The sequence below is a fragment of the Dryobates pubescens genome, chromosome 17 (genome assembly GCF_014839835.1).
Source record: "Dryobates pubescens isolate bDryPub1 chromosome 17, bDryPub1.pri, whole genome shotgun sequence".
Classification (NCBI taxonomy): Eukaryota; Metazoa; Chordata; class Aves; order Piciformes; family Picidae; genus Dryobates; species Dryobates pubescens.
In genome coordinates this window covers 4,240,891-4,260,416 of record NC_071628.1, presented here as the reverse complement: position 1 = coordinate 4,260,416, position 19,526 = coordinate 4,240,891, and the positions used below count along the sequence as shown (strand labels likewise).

General features: G+C 45.2%; 1 protein-coding gene across 10 annotated transcripts in view; it reads right to left on the bottom strand.

The window, feature by feature from the left end:
• AKAP13 (A-kinase anchoring protein 13) overlaps nt 1-19,526 on the bottom strand; it is a 176,368-nt gene that overhangs the window by 34,576 nt on the left and 122,266 nt on the right. For 4 of the 10 annotated variants that reach the window (XM_054169118.1, XM_054169120.1, XM_054169126.1 and 1 more), the window contains 7 exons: nt 18,472-18,818; nt 14,917-14,970; nt 12,042-12,104; nt 9,372-9,555; nt 7,800-7,908; nt 2,324-2,449; nt 137-179 (listed from right to left, as the gene is read on the bottom strand). In XM_054169118.1, coding sequence (XP_054025093.1) covers nt 137-179; nt 2,324-2,449; nt 7,800-7,908; nt 9,372-9,555; nt 12,042-12,104; nt 14,917-14,970; nt 18,472-18,818 — 926 coding nt within the window. The remainder of the gene's footprint in view (nt 1-136; nt 180-2,323; nt 2,450-7,799; nt 7,909-9,371; nt 9,556-12,041; nt 12,105-14,916; nt 14,971-18,471; nt 18,819-19,526) is intronic. The other 6 variants (XM_054169119.1, XM_054169123.1, XM_054169121.1 and 3 more) reach the window with 6 other exon arrangements.

Genomic DNA, 19,526 nt, shown 5'->3' with positions numbered 1-19,526 from the left:
ATTCTCCAGCCTTTAGACATACAGGAGCTATTTTCACAAGCCTGACAACTTGTGATTTCAGCTGAAGCGCCAGGAAGGTTTAGGGTGACAGCAGAAGTCCTACCAGAAGAGAGGTGGTACCCCCAGAATACCGTACCTCTGAACCGGGGAACCCGTGGGGCCGCCAAACGCCTGCGTACCTGCAAAAGATCAGAGGGGAGGGGGAAGCGACATGTTAGACTGCAGCCTTAGCTCACTGAGCTTAAAAACACAGTTTGCACATTTGGACAGTTTGAGGGGAAGAGGAAATGTTTTCCAGAAGTGAGTGTTTAGAATAGATTTCATGTACTCAGGATAAAGCCTGTTCCCTGTATCCTTAGGTGCTCTCAGATCAGGTGCCGAGGTGAAAGCCTGGTTAGTGTGCTTATCATTCTTCAGCCACCAAGTGAAGGGTGGGCATCTGTTACACATGCTGGCAAGTCAGGGTATCTGAATCAGAAGCGCCAATTCCATGAGAACAGGTATAGAGGAGAACAGTTCTGCCACAAAGCTTTTATTTATACACTACTAGAAAGACTCTGTTGTACAACACATCCGGGTTTCACGTATCCAACGTTTCTGCTTGATGAAATTATAGTTCATTTTCCCACCAGAATCCTGAAGGGAAACAAGGGAAGCCTTATTTCCATTCTCCACAGAACATTACCAGCCTAGGGCTGAGTCACCAAACACTGTGCCTGAGGAAAGTCTGACTTTGGACATGAGGCTGAAGCCCTGCCAGTGACACAAATCCTCTTTATGCCACGGGGAACCTGCTTGGCGACGCGCTGAGAGCATGCTGGGAAGCTGACACCATTTACCAGAACCATCGAAGAACACTGAAAAACCAGCATCCAGAGGACACAGAGGGCTCTCTCCAGAGTCACTGGACTCTGCCAGGACTTTGCCAGGACTCCAAAACCCCCTCTGTACACGCACTGGTTGCAGTCCTAGCTGCAGGTCAAGAATCAGCTTCTGCACACACACTGTAAGAAAACCAACGCTTGGCTTTCAAATTCCATTAACATATTAAAGCTGAAGGTAAATGCAGCAGACCCACACTTGATATCAGAGGCAAAGATGATCCTCTGTCCACAAAGATGATCCAAGGGCTGGAGCACCTCTGCTATGAGGACAGGCTGAAGCAGCTGGGGCTGTTCAGTCTAGAGTAGACTCTAGGGGGACCTCAGAGCAGCCTTCCAATACCTGAAGGGATCCTACAGGAAGGCTGAATTGTGAGTTTTACTAAAGGGAGAAGAGGAGAGAGCAAAGGGGAAGGAGAAAGGAGCTGTACTATGGAAGTGGGTAGGTATTACATCTGGGAAGAGCACAGGACTATCTTACAGGAAGGGACAAAGAAGACTGGGAATGGAAAGGAGGAGAATTTAAGTATCTAGAACACAGAGAGTGAGACTTTTTAATTCAGGAAGCAAGCAAAATCAGTAGGATTGGAAAGCAAATCTCCTCATCCCAGCAGGGACACAAGGGATGTGGGTCAGCTTCCTTGCAAACCTTTGATTTGAACCAACTCATGCAGCTGCTCTGAATTTTCTTTTAGAGAATCATCTGCTCTGGTCTCTTTCAACAGTCTAATAAAACATGCTTAGGAAAGAGGAAACATTTTCAACTGGTTTTGATAAGACCATTTAATGAAAAAACCAAGAAGAGTCTAAATGACTTTAATTCAATCTTCTGCCTTTGTTGGGTTCCTTTTAGCAACAGAGTTCAGAGGAGGAAAAAACAGCTACCATTAAACACTCATCTGTTTCCCAACAGAACTATTCTGACTCTAATATGAGGACCTTGATTTGAACACTGTAATGATTTAAGGTGCCTGGCTGCAATAGAAGCTTTTTGCTCAGCAGGGGAACTGAAGTTACAACCAAGATTTTCAAAATTCAGCATCAGGGTTTCCTTCCTCCTGGTTCCAGCAAGCAATGCACTCACTCCCACCTGCCTCTTCTACTGCACCCATCTCAAGACAAGTATTGTGGTTTTAATCAAAAGCTAATGACTGTATGGCTGGTCAGAGTGGCAGATGATGATATGTGCCACATGGATACAGACCAAAACTAACCAGGTAAGACATGATGGTGCTGATGCAGAAGACTTTGGATTGTATCCCTTTCATTCTGCCACTAGTTAGCATTCAGATACAGGACTAAGATAATGCTGTTAGACAGAATGCAGTGGGAAAAGTTAGTTCAGTGTTTGCAAGGTGGATCTTGAAGAGCTAAAGCAGAAAACCAGCTTTCCCTCTGTGTCCACCCATAATGGCTGCAATGCACAGAAAACAATTACTTACTATCCAACTCCTCCTCCTCATCACTGGAAGAAGAGCCAATAGAAAAGAGAGTTTTAGACTTAGGAATGAGTGGAGAGATGCTGAAGGAGAAGGAGATTCGTCTCGATGGTCGAGTCCGGCCCTGGGCTGAGAAGTGGGTTAACAGCAGACATTAGAGCATGCTTGAAAATGCATTTAACAATAAAAAGGAGAGGAAAGCAGCCAAAGCAAACAAACCAAAGCAAAGGAGATGTCTGCAAAGCAGCTGGCTTCAAAAAAGGCATGAGAAACAAAGAACTGAGCATGTGCACATTGTAGAGGATGCAGGTTCCAGAGGAGGCAAGCCCCACAGCATGCACAACTCCAGCTCCAAGGCTTTCCTTGGCTTTGCTGGCAGCTTTGTATGGGGCCCCTTAATGAAGATTACATGTGAACTGCTCTTTTCCCCAGGGAACACCAACAACATACTGCAGATCTCTAGACAAAGGGCATCTGCTTCACTGGAAAAACTGCCAGGGAATCAAACTAGAACTGAAGGTATTTGTCTAATGCTGCTTTATGCAGCGAAGCTGAGAGGTAGTACCAGAGATACTTCATCTGAAGTGTTGACTTTGCAGAAGTCTTTTGTCTACCTGGGGAGGTTCTTGCCACTTCTATGTCTGAAAAGACCCAAACATTTTGGTCATGTTATGCCCTTCAAAGTTTTCATGACTAAAAAGGAGACACCTAAATTTCCTTTCATTTACTCCATAATGAAACAGGAAAGAATCCAAGCCTCTCTTCTCCTGCCTTCTCCCCAAACTCACAGTTCTTGTTTTAAAGAAGCTGCCTAAACATGAGAAAAGAGCCTCTGTGCCCTCTTCTGTCCATGGCTGAAGATGCCTGCCACACTGCCAAATTCAGCAATCTGTGACATGTCCCATAATTGATTTTTAAGAGCATAGTCTTGCATAGCAGCAGCTTTGCAATGATTCTTCACAAGTACCATTTTCTCTAGGAGCTGTAGGAGCCAGCTAGCCACTCTAAGCTGAAACTGCCACACTGCCTCTCATGGAGATGCCCAGGGGAAGGATTTCCCAAACCTTCTCATCATACAGCCACAGGTGGAAATCGCTGAGCTGTTACCTGCCCAATGTAAGGCTGCTAAATACTCCTTGCTGTCACAGTACATCAGTGTGTCCTGGCCCAGATAACTGGGAGAGGGCTGAGGAAACTCTGTAGGACCTATGGGTCCTACATTAAGCATCTGTTAAACATCTTCAGGGCATATATTCAGGCATTTTTAAGTCATTCTGTGGCATAGATAAATCAATTCACTTGCACAAGAGGGAAAAGAGGCTAAAGACTTTATCAGTATTAAACTTCCAAGAGAAAGGAGTAGCAATTCTTATTCTTTTAGAGTAAAACACATCCTTTCAGCCACACACAAACAGGGTTTTTTGTATTGTCTCCAGTTCTGGTGTCCCCATCATAGGATGGACAAAGAGCTGTTGAAGAAAGTCCAGAGGAGGGCCACAAAGATGATCCAAGGGCTGAAGCACCTCTGCTATGAGGATAGGCTGAGGGAGCTGGGGGTGTTCAGCCTGGAGAAGAGAGGACTCCAGGAGGGACCTTAGAGCTGCCTTCCAATATCTGAAGAGATCCTACAGGAAGGCTCCAGAGGGACTTTTCATGAGGGTGTCTAGAGACAGGACAGGGAGGAATGGTTTGAAGCTGAGGGAGAAAAAAGTTAGACTGGATCTTAGGAAGAAGTTCTTCAGTATGAAGCTGTTGAGACGCTGGAACAGGCTGCCCAGGGAAGCTGTGGCTGCCTCCTCCCTGGGGGTGTTCAAGGCCAGGCTGGATGAGGCCTTGAGCAGCTGAGTCTAATTAAGAGATGTCCTTGCCCATGGTGGGAAGGTTGGAGCAGAAGACCTCTGAGGTCCCTCCCAACCTGAGCCATTCCATGATTCTACCCAAACTGAGTTCAGAATCTAAGAATACTCGCTGAGGAATAGCCAGTGCAATGTAAGCAATGCAAAGGAAACTCCCCAGAAATTTCCTTCAGCTCTCAGTCACAAATGCCAATTGCCTAGAGGTGGTTTGACTAAAACTGTCTGCACACTTTTCCAGTGTAAGCAGCACGACCCTAAGAGGGACCCAATGGAAGGCATTTAAACTGAAGCATTCTTAGCAAGATCCATGCAATAATTTTGTTTAGACTGCCTTTCAAAGGAGTTGCTCCAATATCCCAGACCCGAAGAACACGACTGGGCAACACTGCTTGCCGCCTTCTGTAGTCTGCTGCCTATTTAGACTAAAAGTCAAGATGAACAATAATACTTCACTGTAAATAGAACCAGCTTCTCCAGCACAGCTTCCATTCAGCTTCCATTTCAGTGCTTTTTATTTATAGCAGTTCCTGGCTTTATAACAATGCTCCAAACTGGAAATTTGCTATCCCAAAGCCTAAAGCAGTCTTCTGAGCGCGCCAGCCAACAGCTCTTGTGACCTCCCTCTATAAAATGCTGAAGGATTAACAGTTGTGAATGGCCACAGCAGCTCTTGGAACATCTGAGACATCAGGCTAGAGTGCAGGCTAGAAACTCAGTCTTGAAATTGCTGCTGCCTCAGTGCATGTGACAATAAACAGGCAAAGCAAGAGAAAGTCCTCACTACAAGAAAGACATTGAGTTGCTGGAGCACATCCAGAGAAGAGCAACAAAGGCTCTAGAGAACAGGGCTGGTGAGGAGCAGCTGAGGGAACTGGGATGGCTTAGTTTGAAGAAGAGAAGGCTGAGGGGAGACCTCATTGCCCTCTACAGCTCCCTCAAAGGAGGCTGCAGTCAGGTGGGGGCTGGTCTCTTCTCCCTACTATCAGGTGATAGGAGAGGAAATGTCCTGAAATTGTACCAGGGGGAGGTTTAGGTTGGAGATTATGAACAATGTCTTTGCTGCAAGAGTGCTCAGGGATTGGCACAGGCTGCCCAGGGAGGTAGTGGAGTCCCCAGCCCTGGAGGTGTTCCAGAAACATGTGGCCATGGCACTTGGGGATGTGGTTTAATGGCCACAGGGGTGTTAGGTTGATGGTTGGACTGGATGATCTTGGAGGCCTTTTCCAACCAAAACAATTCTATATGTTCATTCATTTGGGTTTAGGTTTTGAAGCTTTAGGGCAGAACATGCTGCTTTCTCTTCCCATCCAGGGACATTTGAAGGGAGCTTGAATTCTTTTAAACACCTACCAGGAAATTATGCAAGAGGAATGAACTACTGAAGATTTCCTAGAATTCACCTCCATGACATCAAAGATTTATTCTGGCATAGCTCTGAAGCATTCTGCTGCAATAAGATGAATGTCAAACCTTGGTGGTACAAGGGAGTTCCTATACCCAGACCTTCTCATAAAAGGCATTAAGCTGCTTCACGTGTCCTTAGGGTCATAATTCAAGTAACACAATTCCTCTTCCAGAGCCACTGAGGAAGAATGAAGTGATTTACTGACGTTTCCAAAGTCAGGAAAGTGTCAGAGTTGGGAAGAGGATCTGTGACCTAAATGTTCAAGGTGAGTAATCCTTTTGGATGCTCACATCAACCACCTCAAATGCATCAATTTTCAGAAACCACCTTCCTATAAAACTGAGTCCCTTCTGAGGTGTCACAAATTAGCTGCTGAGAGCTCACAAAGAGTTAGCAGTTTTTAACTTCAGTGCTTAAAACTCACGGACGTCTGCCTCCAGGCAGAAGAGAAACTCTGCTATTGCTCCAGCAGCCCCTCTGGAAAGCTTACCTCATCTTCTAAATGTCTGAGGGGTGGGGGTCAAGGTGCCAGGGTCTGTTTTTCATGGTGCCCAGTACAGGACAAGGACCAAGGGGTACAAGCTGGAACACAGGAGGCTCCTCCTCAACATGAGGAGATGTTTCTTTAGGGTGAGGCTGACAGAACACTGGACCAGGCTGCCCAGAGAGGTTGCAGAGTATCCTTCTCTGGACACTTTCAAAATCTGCCTGGATGTGTTCCTATGTGGCCTGCCCTGGGTGATTCTGCTTTGGCAGGGGGGTTGGACTTGATGATCTCTGGAGGTCCCTTTCAACCCCTAATATTCTGTGACTGTGATTTTCTTTTCCTGCTCTCTGAATGAGACCACCCTGGCCAGGCCAGCCCTAGAAGAAGATGACATAATCAAACCTGTCTACCACCAGCTCAGGTGCTGATGGCACTTTTAAAGCTGGTCATAAACCAGAGAAGAGTGGCAGGATGGCAAGTTACCCACTTCCAAGAGTGTCTTGACTCCCCCCAGAACAGGCATGCAGGAAAGTCTCAAGGGGGAGGGAGACAAGCCTGAGCCAGCCAGGCTCTCTCAGCCACCGCCAGCATGTGTTCTGGGAGCTAGCTGAGTTATTTATGGTGTTTGGTTAGCAACTGGCTGCAATGCCAATAAATTGGTTGCTTCACCAAAAAAATAATGAAAGCCTTCAGCCCAAGGAGGAAAAGAGGGTGCGCCACTGCACGGAGCAGAAGCCAGTCCTTTCGTGGGACAGATCTGCCTGTGTTTTGGTTACTGTTGCTGTGGGACACATCCCTCGGGCCACATGCTTATTAATCACGGAAGAACGATGGCAAAGAATTTAAAAGGGTCTCCCACAAAGCATAATCTCTGTGAGCTTCCTTCAGCAAGCCACCTAAATGAATAAATCACCTTCTTGAAAGCACCTTTGCAAGCAAGAAGTATGTTAATAAACAGGAAACGATCAGAGACCATCACTGATTGACAAGCCATGAGCTAAAATGTCAAGAAGGTTTCAGGCTGGCAATTAATAAAATGAAAAGATGTGTATCAGCCCTTCCTAAGCACATCCAGCTGCAGCCTGTTGAGTTACTTCTTCAGCTGAAAGAATCAATTCAGTGAAGACACAAAATCAAGTGCTTGTTATCGCTTCAATTAAGCCCAACTGAAAAATTTATCCCAATCCTATTTTCTTCCAAGAAGGAGATTCAACAAATTGCACCCAGCTGCCCCAAAATATTTAACTCAAAATAAAGAGCAACACACTCCCACAAGGAGACCAAGAAATGGATCCTCAAGTTTCCCTGTGTCAAGTTTCAAAAAGATCCAGCAGTAGGAAAGGGAGATCTCAGGTGGAATTTACCTGACAGCGAAGGAAGAAATGCTGAAAGGATGCAAACCCCAAATTCTCTCTTTTTCTTTGTTTGCTGGTTTTAAAATAAACTCAGTAAACCATGGTTTTCATACCAGAGAGAGGAAAAAACCACCTCACCAACAACCAAAAGAAACTCAGCAGAACTGGAAATAACCAGGGATATGCTGGGAAAAGCAAAAGATGGATCTCAGCAGCACAAGTTCTGCCTTTCCATCCACAGCTCTGCGCAGCAGTGAAATACATGTCACGTAATATGGGAAAGCAGGAGCAGGTGCTAGCAAATTCTGCACAGGGAAGGCAGCAAGTTTACTTAATAACAGAAACAAAATGGATCAAGGAAAAGTGCATTACTCACTGTCCAGCACTGGTTTACTAATTGACATGAGAGACATAGATTTGGTCAGCGGAGACGAAACAGCGGAAGAACAGAAATTAAATCCTTGCGGCTGCGAGGTCTGATGCATCTGCAGAAGGGAAAACAACCACACTAAGTAAACATGTCAGGAACAACAGCACCATCCCAGCTCCAGATGACAGCCCAGCGTTCACCATTCACTCAAATTCTCACTTCCAAAGCGCAAAAGATGTAAACCATCCCAGCATAAGGTAATAGGTGGGAAAAGCAAGGACCATGACTAATTTAATCAGCGCTTTCAGAGGTGAAATGCAAGGGGCTTGTCTTCTCAGTGCAAGACAACCAATTATGCAACAAACAAACTCTGGATGCTTGATTTTCAGTGTAATGTTTTGTCTTTTCAGTCTGGGACAAGTAATTATGCAGCAAGCAGAGAAACTCTGGATGCTGAATTTTCTTGCAAGGTATTAACAGGACAGATATTGTCAACCATCTGAAATTAGTGCTCCAGCTCCTCAGCGGAGCTAGGACGTGGTTAAACACACTGAAAAAAAAATGCTTAGAAGGGCACTTCCCCCAAATGCTGTTCCTCAAAGCAAGAGAAGACATGAGAGTCTCAATGTAAGAGCTCTCTGCAGGCCAGATCTTGTAAGATCTCTTTACTGCCTTGATGTATAGCAGCGACTCTATGAGGTAAACAAACTGGTTGGCTAAGGATTCTGGCATAAGCCCCAAAAATACTGGGACTGAAGTGTCTAACTCAGGAGCCCAGAGTTATTTATAGTATTTAAAACTGTAATTGCTTCTTTAATAAAAGAAAGCAGAGACTCTCATACTGTTGTGGCCCATCTGTCCCTCACAGCCATCACAGACTTCCAGCCCAATCAGACCGCTCTAGAGTTTATTAATATGCAATTAAGATTCTGCTTAACTCTTGCTCATAAAAATGGGCCTTTGGATTCTGGTTATGCCTATGAAAAAGCCAAAGTCTGTATTTTCCTCCTATGATGCTAAAATAAACCTGAACACACAAGCAGTTAAATCCCTGCTTGGTATTTGTGTGTATTTCAGGACTGCTAAAGGCAGCACAAACATTCATGGTGGTAGTCCCTGTGGAGGGACTCACGGCCAGGTTGGACGAGGCCTTGAGCAATCTGCTCTAGTGCAAGGTGTCCCTGCAAATGGCCTGGGGGTTGGAACTAGGTGATCTTCAAGTTCCCTTCCAACCCAACCCACTCTATGCATCTGTAAGTCTCACTATACCTGTGACTGACAGTTCAGCTATACCCACCCTAAGAAGTCACTCACTTTTCCATGATTACTCAATGCTATCAGTGGGAGAAAACTGAGACATTTCTTATTCTCACCTTAAGACTTTGCCCATCAACCATGCTGCCCCAAAGTAGCAAATTTAACATAGTAGAAGATTCTCAATGTTAAAGATGGGAGACTTCAAAAATATTATATGTATAGCATGGAAATCTTCACAGTGAGACTTCCACTTGGGAAAGTGACTCCCAAGGCATTGCTGCAGCATTTTCCAAACATCTAACAATAGGTAGACAGCTTTACCTGGTGGTTGTACTCTCTGATTTCTCCTTGCTCAAGTTCTTCAGTGAGCAAGACCAGGGATCCACACTGATTGCTGGCAAGTGGACTTCGTCTGAGATCTTTGGAGCTCAGAGAAGAAGCCTCCAAGTTTGTAGAGGGCTTCTTGTTCTCACCAGAGTCTCCAGCAAGGCCTTCTAGGCTGTAACTGAATAGAAACCATGGAGGTTAGATGCCAACAAACTCTTAACCAGTATCTTTCAGCATGTGGCATGTTCAAGTGTAAAAGACAAGGCAGTCACTAGCTGAACTGTGCAGCTCATTCCCCAACATGTCACTGCTCAGTGATCAGGGGCAGTTAGCAGCAGAGGGTTTTCTGTTTCCTACCGTTGTTTTCTCCTCCTTCTTGAGTGGCACACAGGGAAAATCCCTCCCAAGATGCTGATATTTCCATAAATCCTCTTTGCTAGTCTTTTATTAGGCTTGGAATAAAGTCTCCCAAATTAAACCACCCAGTACTGCACAGTGCTGCCTGTCCTGGGCCAACACCCCTCCCAGGAAACACAAAACCAGCTCTGGGCTGCCTGTAACGTTCATCTCTGCAGGCACATCCTCTCAATCTGTTTAGCACTTGCCACTGCTCTAAGCTTTGGCACTGATAACTGTCCTCTTCCTGCCAAAGCTGTTTTCCTTTTTTAATCTGTTTTTTAAATATGATTTTTAATTCAATTGGCAGAATTGGCAGTAATAAAAGGTTTGGCCAACCTCTGTAGAGACAGCTGCTGATAGACAAGTGACCTCCACAGAAAGGCACTAATAATGCTCTCTTCTCATCTCATCACAGAACACTCCCTGTCACACAGCATTGTTTCCATCTGGTCTATCTTAGCCCTAGTATTCTGCTTCTAACCCTCCTGCTCCTCATGCCCAAGCACCTATAAACCAGTGAGGTTAATGTGCAAGTTTTACTGCTTCATTTCCTGGTACATTAGCAAAACTCCATGGCTAAGGTTTGACTGGATGCTAGTTTGAAGCAAAGTCTGTCCTGGATATATATCCCAACTTGAGGCTCATCACGACATCTAAGTGGCCAACAAGTTGACATTGACAAGTGAAACAGAAAACACATTGAAGACCAGGACTGAGAAGAGAAGGCTGAGAGGGGATCTTATCAATGTCTATAAACATCTGAGGGGTGGGTGTCAGGATGAAGCTGCCAGGCTCCTTGTGGTGGTGGCCAGTGACAGGACAAGGAACAGTGGGTGCAAGCTGGAACACAGGAGGTTCCACCTCAACATGAGGAGATGTTTCTTTAGTGTGAGGGAACACTGGAACAGGCTCCCAGAGAGGTTCTGAATGTATTCCTATGTTACCTGCCCTAGGTGATCCTGCTGTGGCAGAGGGGTTGAAGGAGATGATCTCCAGAGGTCCCTTCCAAGCCCTAACATTCTCTGACTGTATATTTAAACAACAAAAGGAGCTTAAATTCAAGGTAGACTTGCATAGCAATGATTAAGGCTCTGCATTCCCTCAGAAGCATTAAGTGACTGATAAATATGAATCTTCAAAGGAAAAGCCAGGAATAAGCAGATCTAATAAATTTGTAAGCACTTTTTTTTTATGTTAATTAACAAGAAATGAGACTGAGTTACAATTTAATCTGCTTTAGTAAGATTTTGACTCAGCAGTGATTCTACTGTACATCAATAAAAGGTGTTATAAAGCTTATTCCAAAACACCTGCAGAGAGGAATCAGTCTCATTTCTACCAATTACTTAGGGTAGAACAGATGGGTTTTTTCCCCCCCCTTTCACTCCAAAGTGGGAACAACGAGGCACAGAACAAAATAAAAGACAACAAAATCAAGTAGTTTGCTGTGAACACAAACAGCTTACAGCTGCAAATATTAGCCCATTGAGGAGTTATCAGTGGGTGATACTGGTCTGTAATTTGTTGTGTGGGGTACAGAGAACAAACAAAATGAAATCTGTAACAGTAAGGACAAATTGCATTTTTTGATTATTTTTTAATCAATATCTGGTCTTCAGAAGAAGATTTTATAACAGCTCTACCCACAACCAGCAAGAACTGCCAGAGGAAAGCTATAAAGCTGTAGAATGTGGGAGACTGGCTTCCAGGCAGTATCAGCTAAAGATCTGACCTGCAAGCATTAAGCTCAACCCAGGGACAGTCTACAGATGATGCAAGCTTTAAATGCCTGGGATATTTTCATCTGTGGCTATTAGATTGGTTTTGCACACCAAGTTTTACATGATTATTCTCTTTGAAGGAAAACACCCCAGATCTTTCCATTTTCTGTATGAACTCAAATCCTTGATGAGATCCATCCAGAGCACAAGATTTGATTCTTTGGCTGTCACAGTAATCCTTATGATCACGGCTGCAGAACAAAAACCCCACACCGTAAAATCACCGTGGAACAGAGCAGCTCAGACCAGCAGTGCAGCTTCTTCAATGCCCACAGCCAGTGAAAAGCAGCCAGCACCTTCACCTGCAGCCCAGTTCAGCAGAGCCATTGCCAAGGCTAACTGCTGATAAAGCAGATGAAGCAAAGGAACACGTGCAGGCTTCAGCCAGAGCAGCAGCGGAAAACGCGACGCACGGAAGCTGACAACAGGGTGTTTGCAGTGCTCCTTGGCTGCTGCTGCTGCTGCACATTCATGTATACCATACCTTCTACAAGTAAAGTCAGGACCCATGGACATGAACTGTACGCCAGAGGGACACCAGCTCAAACTGGGAACATCAAAAGAGGCAAAGAAAGGAAAAGGGAGGTGATTATTGGGTTGTTACGGAACAGGGGAATGTTAAAAGACTCTCACTCTTCCATATCTTAAGAAAAAACACCACCCCAACTCCAAACCCTGAAATAACACAGTGGCTACTATGGATTTCTGCCTGCCAGAACACACCAGAGTGCCCTAAGTGGCTGAGTTTACCATCAGACTGGTAGCAGCACAGCCCACGTTCCCCCCAAAGGATCCCATCAGCAAGTACCCAACGCACTGGGAAAACTGCTCCTGGGGAGAAGTTCTGAGGGAAAGCAAGGCTGAAACACACCAAAGCCAATTTTGCACAAGTCATCACACACAGCCATTGTGTTAGTAATGGTTAGCACTTTTTTCTGGTATCCAGGTATTTAAACTTCCTTCCACACAGCTATTAATAACCTCAAGCTGCACTTGGGTAAAATAAGGAGGGAGTTACATTCTGAAATGCTGCACAGCAAATCAGTGAAAAAGCCTAGAAGTAAGAAAAGAAAAAAAGAAGAAGAAAACCAAAACCAGGCTTGTCTCACTGTGAACTTGGGATTAAATCAAGAGCCCTTCAAATAGTGCTTTCAATAGAAAACCTTTCAGCTCCCACACCCCAAGAGTCCCAAGGTGCACCATGAAAGATGTAAGAAATGCAAATATGTTGATTGTGATTTCAAATACTGCTTCTGTAATTTTTTTTCTCCCTGTCAGCTCATGGCACTAGTGCAGGTTTTGCAGACAGAGAGAAATCAATGTTCTTGTCAGCTATAATAGATAAAGGATCCCTAAATCCTGGAAAAGCTACCCAGGAAACGTACCTTGTCTGAAGGGAATTTTGCATCGCCACAGAACTGCCAGTGCAGCACTGCCTAAGTCCTGCTCTCTGGCCTGGGATGCATACCAGGAGAGGTCACATCCAGAGCAGGCTTTGCTCAGGCCGGAATAAATCTGAGCATCTTTGGGCCAGGATTTGTGAGTGCCAGAAGCCTCAGAGGGCACAGAGTTGAAAGCCATTGACTGTATGATCTCATGGCAAGTCCTTGCACAGTTTCCACAACACTGGAAGCATTCAGGAAGGGTTTGCCAGTCAGTGTTCAGTGGTAGAGTTCAGGTAATTGCTACTTATTTTATTAAGGAGGGTAACTGGGAGAGGATACACCTGATGTACCTGAGCTTTGCACCCCAAAGCTCCAAGTGTGCTTCACCAGTAGCTCTCAGCACAGAGCCACAAACATTTTTTCATGGACACATTTGTACTCATAGCCTATCAGTATTTCCAAGCACTGGATCATCACTCAGCTAAACCATCGTGGTAGATACAAGCATTAGTGAGGGATGGAGAAACTAAACACCTCCCTGAGGCATGAAGAACCAAGTCCTGGCCACAGTAAACCCATCTCCATCATACATCTCAGTCTGCACTCTCAGTTTGGGTTAATCTCCCAGCAGGTCAGTAAAATCTGCCTGGCACAAACTAGATGAAGGCTGAGCAAGTATCCCAAGGGAGGGATCATACCTGCGTCCCCTCTCACTTCTCCTAGGCACCTGCTCGTGGCCCCAGGACTAGGGGGACTGGAGGACCCTTGGAGCTCATTTGCAAAAGTCATGTGGGTGCTTTTCAGTTGCAGGAGAGAAGATTTTCCTCATTAAAGAAACAATGCAATGGTTACACTAAACAGTGTGCATCGTAAGACGCCTCTACTCCTGACCATCACCAGCTTACAGTGACAACCCCAAGTGCTAAAACTGCAGGGAAGGGAAGCAGAAGAGTGGAGGGAGGGAAGGAGAAGAGCCTGGAAGTGGTGGAAGGTCTCAGAGAAGAGAAAAGACCTTTTGGCAAGGGCTGTGGAAAGTAGTCTCACAGAATTACAATCCTGCTGGGGAGCCACCCACAATCTGTTGGCAGCACCATGAAACTGAAGGAGATCAATGCAAAGCATGCAAAATCCCTTTAGAGAAGCTGACTTGGGGAGGGGGGGATGAACTGTTACACACATCAGCCTTGTGGGAGAGCAGAAACCATGGGAATTAGTTCAGGCTGTCGCTCAGCAGCGAGGGTTAGAGAGGATGATACCAAAAAAGTCAGGAGGCCAGAAAAAACATGGTAAGGGAGAATGTTTGTGAAAGAATTAGCACACATTTCTGCTGTGACCAGATGCTTTAGGTTGTCTACTTGAAGCATTGTCTTTATTCTATGTAGAAGCTCAGAATTTCAGGGTATTGTGGCTCTAACACAGCTGCTACAGAGAAGCCTTAACAGACAACTGGTATGAAGATGTTCATCTGCATGAGCTGAAACCAGCAAGAAAACAAAAGCAAAGCCATCTCATTCAAGCAGCTGCAGATCTACAGGGGATTCATTCAAGCAGCTGCAGATCTACAGGGGATTCTCCAACTCTGAGCTCGTGTCTGGTGCATGTCCTCCCCCAGGTGACTCTCCTGCGAGTCTCGGCACGGGGTCTCTGATGTGCTTTACATCCCAACTGAACATGCTCACAGGTAAACAATTATTTCAACACAGCTCCAATTCTTACAAATGGCAAAGGGCAACAAAATGACAACTCTGATTTCTCCAAGTCATCAACCTGTTTCCCTAGGGAAAATGGCCTGAGTTTCTGCTCTGTGGGGCAGAAAAACTGCCCTGGGTCAGACGGGACAGGGAAAGCAGCCAAGCAGGATACACAGCTCTGCCACCAAGGCTTTCTGAGGTACTACAGGTTTACTAACATGACAGTATGGAGTTAGTAGACATTCAAATGCAAAACAGTTAATCATGTTAGTTGGCTTTGTACCTTCTCCTATGAATGGGAGGCTTCTTTATACCATCCCCCAGAACTCGCATTGAACTGAAAATGAATCATGGAGAGTGGTCAGCAGCTTGAATGGAGAAAAATGAACAAATGGCAGCTGAAGAAATAATATCCCTGACACACCACCACCAAAGGGAGGGAACACAGAGGGAAACCACAAAATTAAATATTAAAGAAGTAATGAATCTCTCTTTTCCTCCTCTCTCTTTCACAAATGAATCTGTTTGTTGTTTGCTTGATTGTGGGGGTTTTTTGTGGGGGGGTACAGAAAGAAGGTTTTCACAGGTATTGACCACGGTGCAAATTAGCTGGTGCCAAAGCCAGGTCAGTTTAAAGTTTAGATAAGGACAAACCATTTGACAGAAGCTTTTAGCAGCTGTGATTAACACCAGCTCCAGTTCTGCACCACTTAATCCATCAGTGAAAAATGCTGGCATTTCTTTCCTGGGACCTGAAGGTTAAAATCATTGTTGAAAGACAGGCATTTGAAATCTGCTGTGAATGTCAGGAATTAACTGGAGGATGAACATCCTTTTGTGGCAGCCTTGTTACTTTGCTTTGTGTTTTTAACAGTAGAAAGCAGACAATGAGGATTATCTGTGAAGTGCATTTGAGGAGGGGAAGTGTGGGGGGGGAACTGAGCATGTTTTCACATCTTATTTAAAACGATTACATTTGTTTGATCTTTTCTGTGAACAAAGCTTTATGCTCTATCCTCTTACAAAGAGAAAACATCTAAGCCTAGGAAAGACCAACTCCTGCCAAAAAAATGATTTCCCCCCCCTAGTCTCTTTGGGTTCCATAGCAGCAGCTCTGTTTAACCTTGATTTAGTTACCTTTGCCATTGAGGAAGGACTTTCTGATGGGGGTGGGGGCTGCATCAGGCTGCAAGTCCATTGCTGGAGCAGAAGGCACCTCTCAGAGCAAAACTGACCATGCAGGCAGCCACCCCATTCCTCTTCTCAGCTGTGTAGCCTAGTTCTAATCTTTGGGCTGGTTTTGACAGCAATTACCTTTCATTTGGCTCATTTTCTGCTCATTTAGTGAGTCCAACCTGCTCACCTAAGGAGTAAAGAAGTGCCACTAGGTGCCCAGAGAAGGAGAGAGCACTGACAAGGGGTGGCAGGAAGTGGGAGCAGCACAGGTCCTGACTATCAGCATGAGAAACCTTGCTGAGGCTTCACTCCAGGTTTGCAAAAGTCAGGTTACAATAAAGGGTTTTCCCCTTCAAATGGAAACCAACCTACTGCATATAAAACACACAAATAAGCAAACACTCAAAATTAGCTGATTTGTCTGAAAGTCACTTGTTTGGGCTTCACTTCCTCAGTATTTGTTGTTGCTTGCTAAGCAACCAGAATCTCAACATCTCAACAGCCATGTATGAAAAGAACAAAGTGGGGGGAAAAGTCAAAACAAAAACCCAACACCAAATAATCCAAATTCCTTTGTAAAAGAAACATAAAACCTGACAGGAACCAAATTAGCAGCAGAGACCCATCCAGCTTTTCTTTTTTAATTAACCTATGTGCCAGCCAGCCTCACGTAGCAGCAGCTGTAGCTAAGAAACATCTGAGAATAATTAGTGTTCCTTTAACTCCAATGTCCTTGCATTTACAATGAATGCATTTTCCCATATCAGAAACAGCCTCCAAAGCCTGATGCAGGAGAGCTTAACCCCATCTGTTAAGTGTTAACAGTAATTCCCAGCTATGCAGTTTAGTACCCTCAGAAATCCTTACACAACAGGTCCTACACTTAAAAACAAATCTCTCTAAATGAGTTTATGAGCTTATTGGACTCGTTCTGTCATAAACCTGCACGGGTACCTTATGCTAACTCTTTTGTAGCTTTAAAAAGCTATGTATAACTTCATTTAAATAGTACATGGGGTCCCAAAATGAAGCCAGTAAAAGGTGGCAGTGGTAAACAGTACTGAAATCATAAAATCACAGAACTGATAGAGTTGGAAGGGACCTCAAGGATCATCCAGTTCCAACCCCCTCTGCCATGGGCACAAACACCTCACACCAGATCGGGTTGCTCAGAGCTCTGTCCAGCCTGGCCTTAATAACCTCCAGGGATGAGGCTTCTACCACCTCCCTGAGCAACTGATAATAGTGGAATGGGCTGCCCAGGGAGGTGGTGGAGTCACCATCACTGGAGGTGTTTAGGAAGACCCTGGATGAGGCACTTGGTGCCATGGTTTAGTTGATTAGATGGTGTTGCGTGATAGGTTGGACTTGATGATCTCAAAGGTCTTTTCCAACCTGGTTAATTCTATTCTATTCTGTTCTATTCTATTCTATTGATAATGATGATGATAATAATGATGATAATGATGATGATCATAATAATGTCTTTCACTATGTTGCTATGTTCCTGATTATTCCAATTTTGGCTTTAAAATCTGACAGGTCCTTGATATTCCTTTAAGTGACAGCAACAGCTCCTAAGATGGAAAGGATGCTGTCCCTCATTGGATTATCCAAATGGGCCAGTCACAACTTACCAAGAACCCACAGTAAGCAGACAGCTTTAATTAACAGATCTCACCAAATGCAATGGCTCTGTTTATCTCAGCAGCAGACCCCTGGCCATGAAGGCAGCAGCAAGCAGCCTGCAGAGCAGCTCTGTGCTTGCAGCCTGTGTAAACCACAGCTCTACACTGGAGGGACAGGAGGATACAGCACCCTGACCCTGCTAAAACAACTGCCCATTCCTGCTCTGACAGCATTAAAAACATTGGCCAAATCCATACTAGTTTCAGAACGTTCAGGTCATGAGCCTGAGCCTCAGACAGCTCAGATGCTGAACAGTGCAGAGCATGGCAGGGAACCTTACACCAACTGTGTGCACCTTCCTTCATCTTCCTCCCCACTGAGATGTGGGGCTGAGCACCTTCCCATGGTCACTTGGCACCAACATTTACACACTCAGATGTCTGTTACACCTCTCCCTCTCATATTTTCTGAGCAAATAAATGGGAAAAGGATGCTTGTGATTGTTCCTGGTCACCACCGGGGACATCGGTGACTAGCTCAGTGGGACTTACTGCCCATGAGAGCCTGAGATGGAATCAGTTCTGTGAAACAGTCACTACCCATCTCACCACTGTGAGGAGCCTCCACACCTTCTGTTAAATCCCTGCTGTTCCTGCTCTCTCTTAATACAGTCAGAGCAATATGGTCATGTTTATTTCGTGGTCAATGAGATTTAACACTCCAACAATTCCTTTAACGAAGCTCTTCATACAGAAAGGGGTGGTGACAGTTCAAACAGAAGACCTGTCCCAAGGTAATTTCATTTGCTCTGGAAAGCTCCAGCAGACTGTAGGCATTAAATACTTCAGTCTTGAAAAGTTAGTTTAAAAACCCCCAAACATACATCAGGAGATTGTCTTCACCTCTCCGAGGGGAAAACAAATAATCACAAGTGACATCCTCAGTTTTCTGTTCTGTCATGCTGAGACTAAAGCATAAAAAAAGAAATGTGCATGAGTGGGTGCAAAGTAAATAAAAGCAATTCCACACTGACCTCCTCTGATTTATTTCTGCCTCATTGGTGGAATTCTTCCCCGGCCCCCAGCTGTGCCGACGGAAGGGTGACAGCGGCCGCATGGAGTTTCGTAGAACAGAGGAGTGAGTGGGCACGTCTGTGATGCTGTCCAGCTCCTCTTCCTTCTCTCCTCCCTCTGTGGCCACCATGTTGGTGCAGCTGCCATCCAGGCTGTGCCTGTCCCTGGGCTGGACAAAGTTCACTGTTGGTGGGAAGGGAAGGGATGTGTCGCTGCCTAGGGATGAGTTCCTCTCCAGGGACATGGTGTCATCCGCAGAGGAACTGGAGCTGGTGATATCACAAGCAGACTGCTCCTCTTCAGGCTGCTGTGGATAAGAAAAATTAAAAATAGATTAAAGGACTGGTTCCAATTGGAAAGGGCCTGTAAACATCATCTACTGCAACTCCCTTGCTGTGGGGGCAGGGACATCATTCACTAGATCAGGTTTCTTCTCAACGTCCTGTCCAACCTGACCTTGAACACTGCCAGCGAAATGAATACATTTAGCATTTTAAATAAATGCAAATATCTTGGATGTCACAGGAGCTGAGAGACTTCCCAGTTGACAGCATGAGGCAAATAATCCATCACAATAGTGAGAGTTTCTCCTCTGCTGTTAACAGAGGTTGAAATGCTCTGCGGAGTAATCTCTTCCACCCCGTAAGTCTCTGGCTGCCATAACCCCGGGCTGCCAGCTTGGGTCCTCTGCCTGACTTCCTTTCTCCAATCCCACCTTTCATCCTGCACAGCAAATCCTGCTCCTCTCACCATTTCTGACTAAATCTGTAATTGGTCAGAGTGCCATAAAACTGCCAAAGGTTCACAGAGAGCGATTAATGGGGAGCTGGACCATCCTGACTCCTGATGACAAACTCCAGCCTCTCCGGTGGGACCTGGGAGGAGTTTGTAACTCAGTCATGAGACCTCAAGGATAACACACTGTTCCACTGCATCAGGCAGCACAAAAGGGTCAATTATTCAACAGCAGAAAACAGACAGGAAAAATAAAAGCTCAATCCCCTGTCCTTCTCTA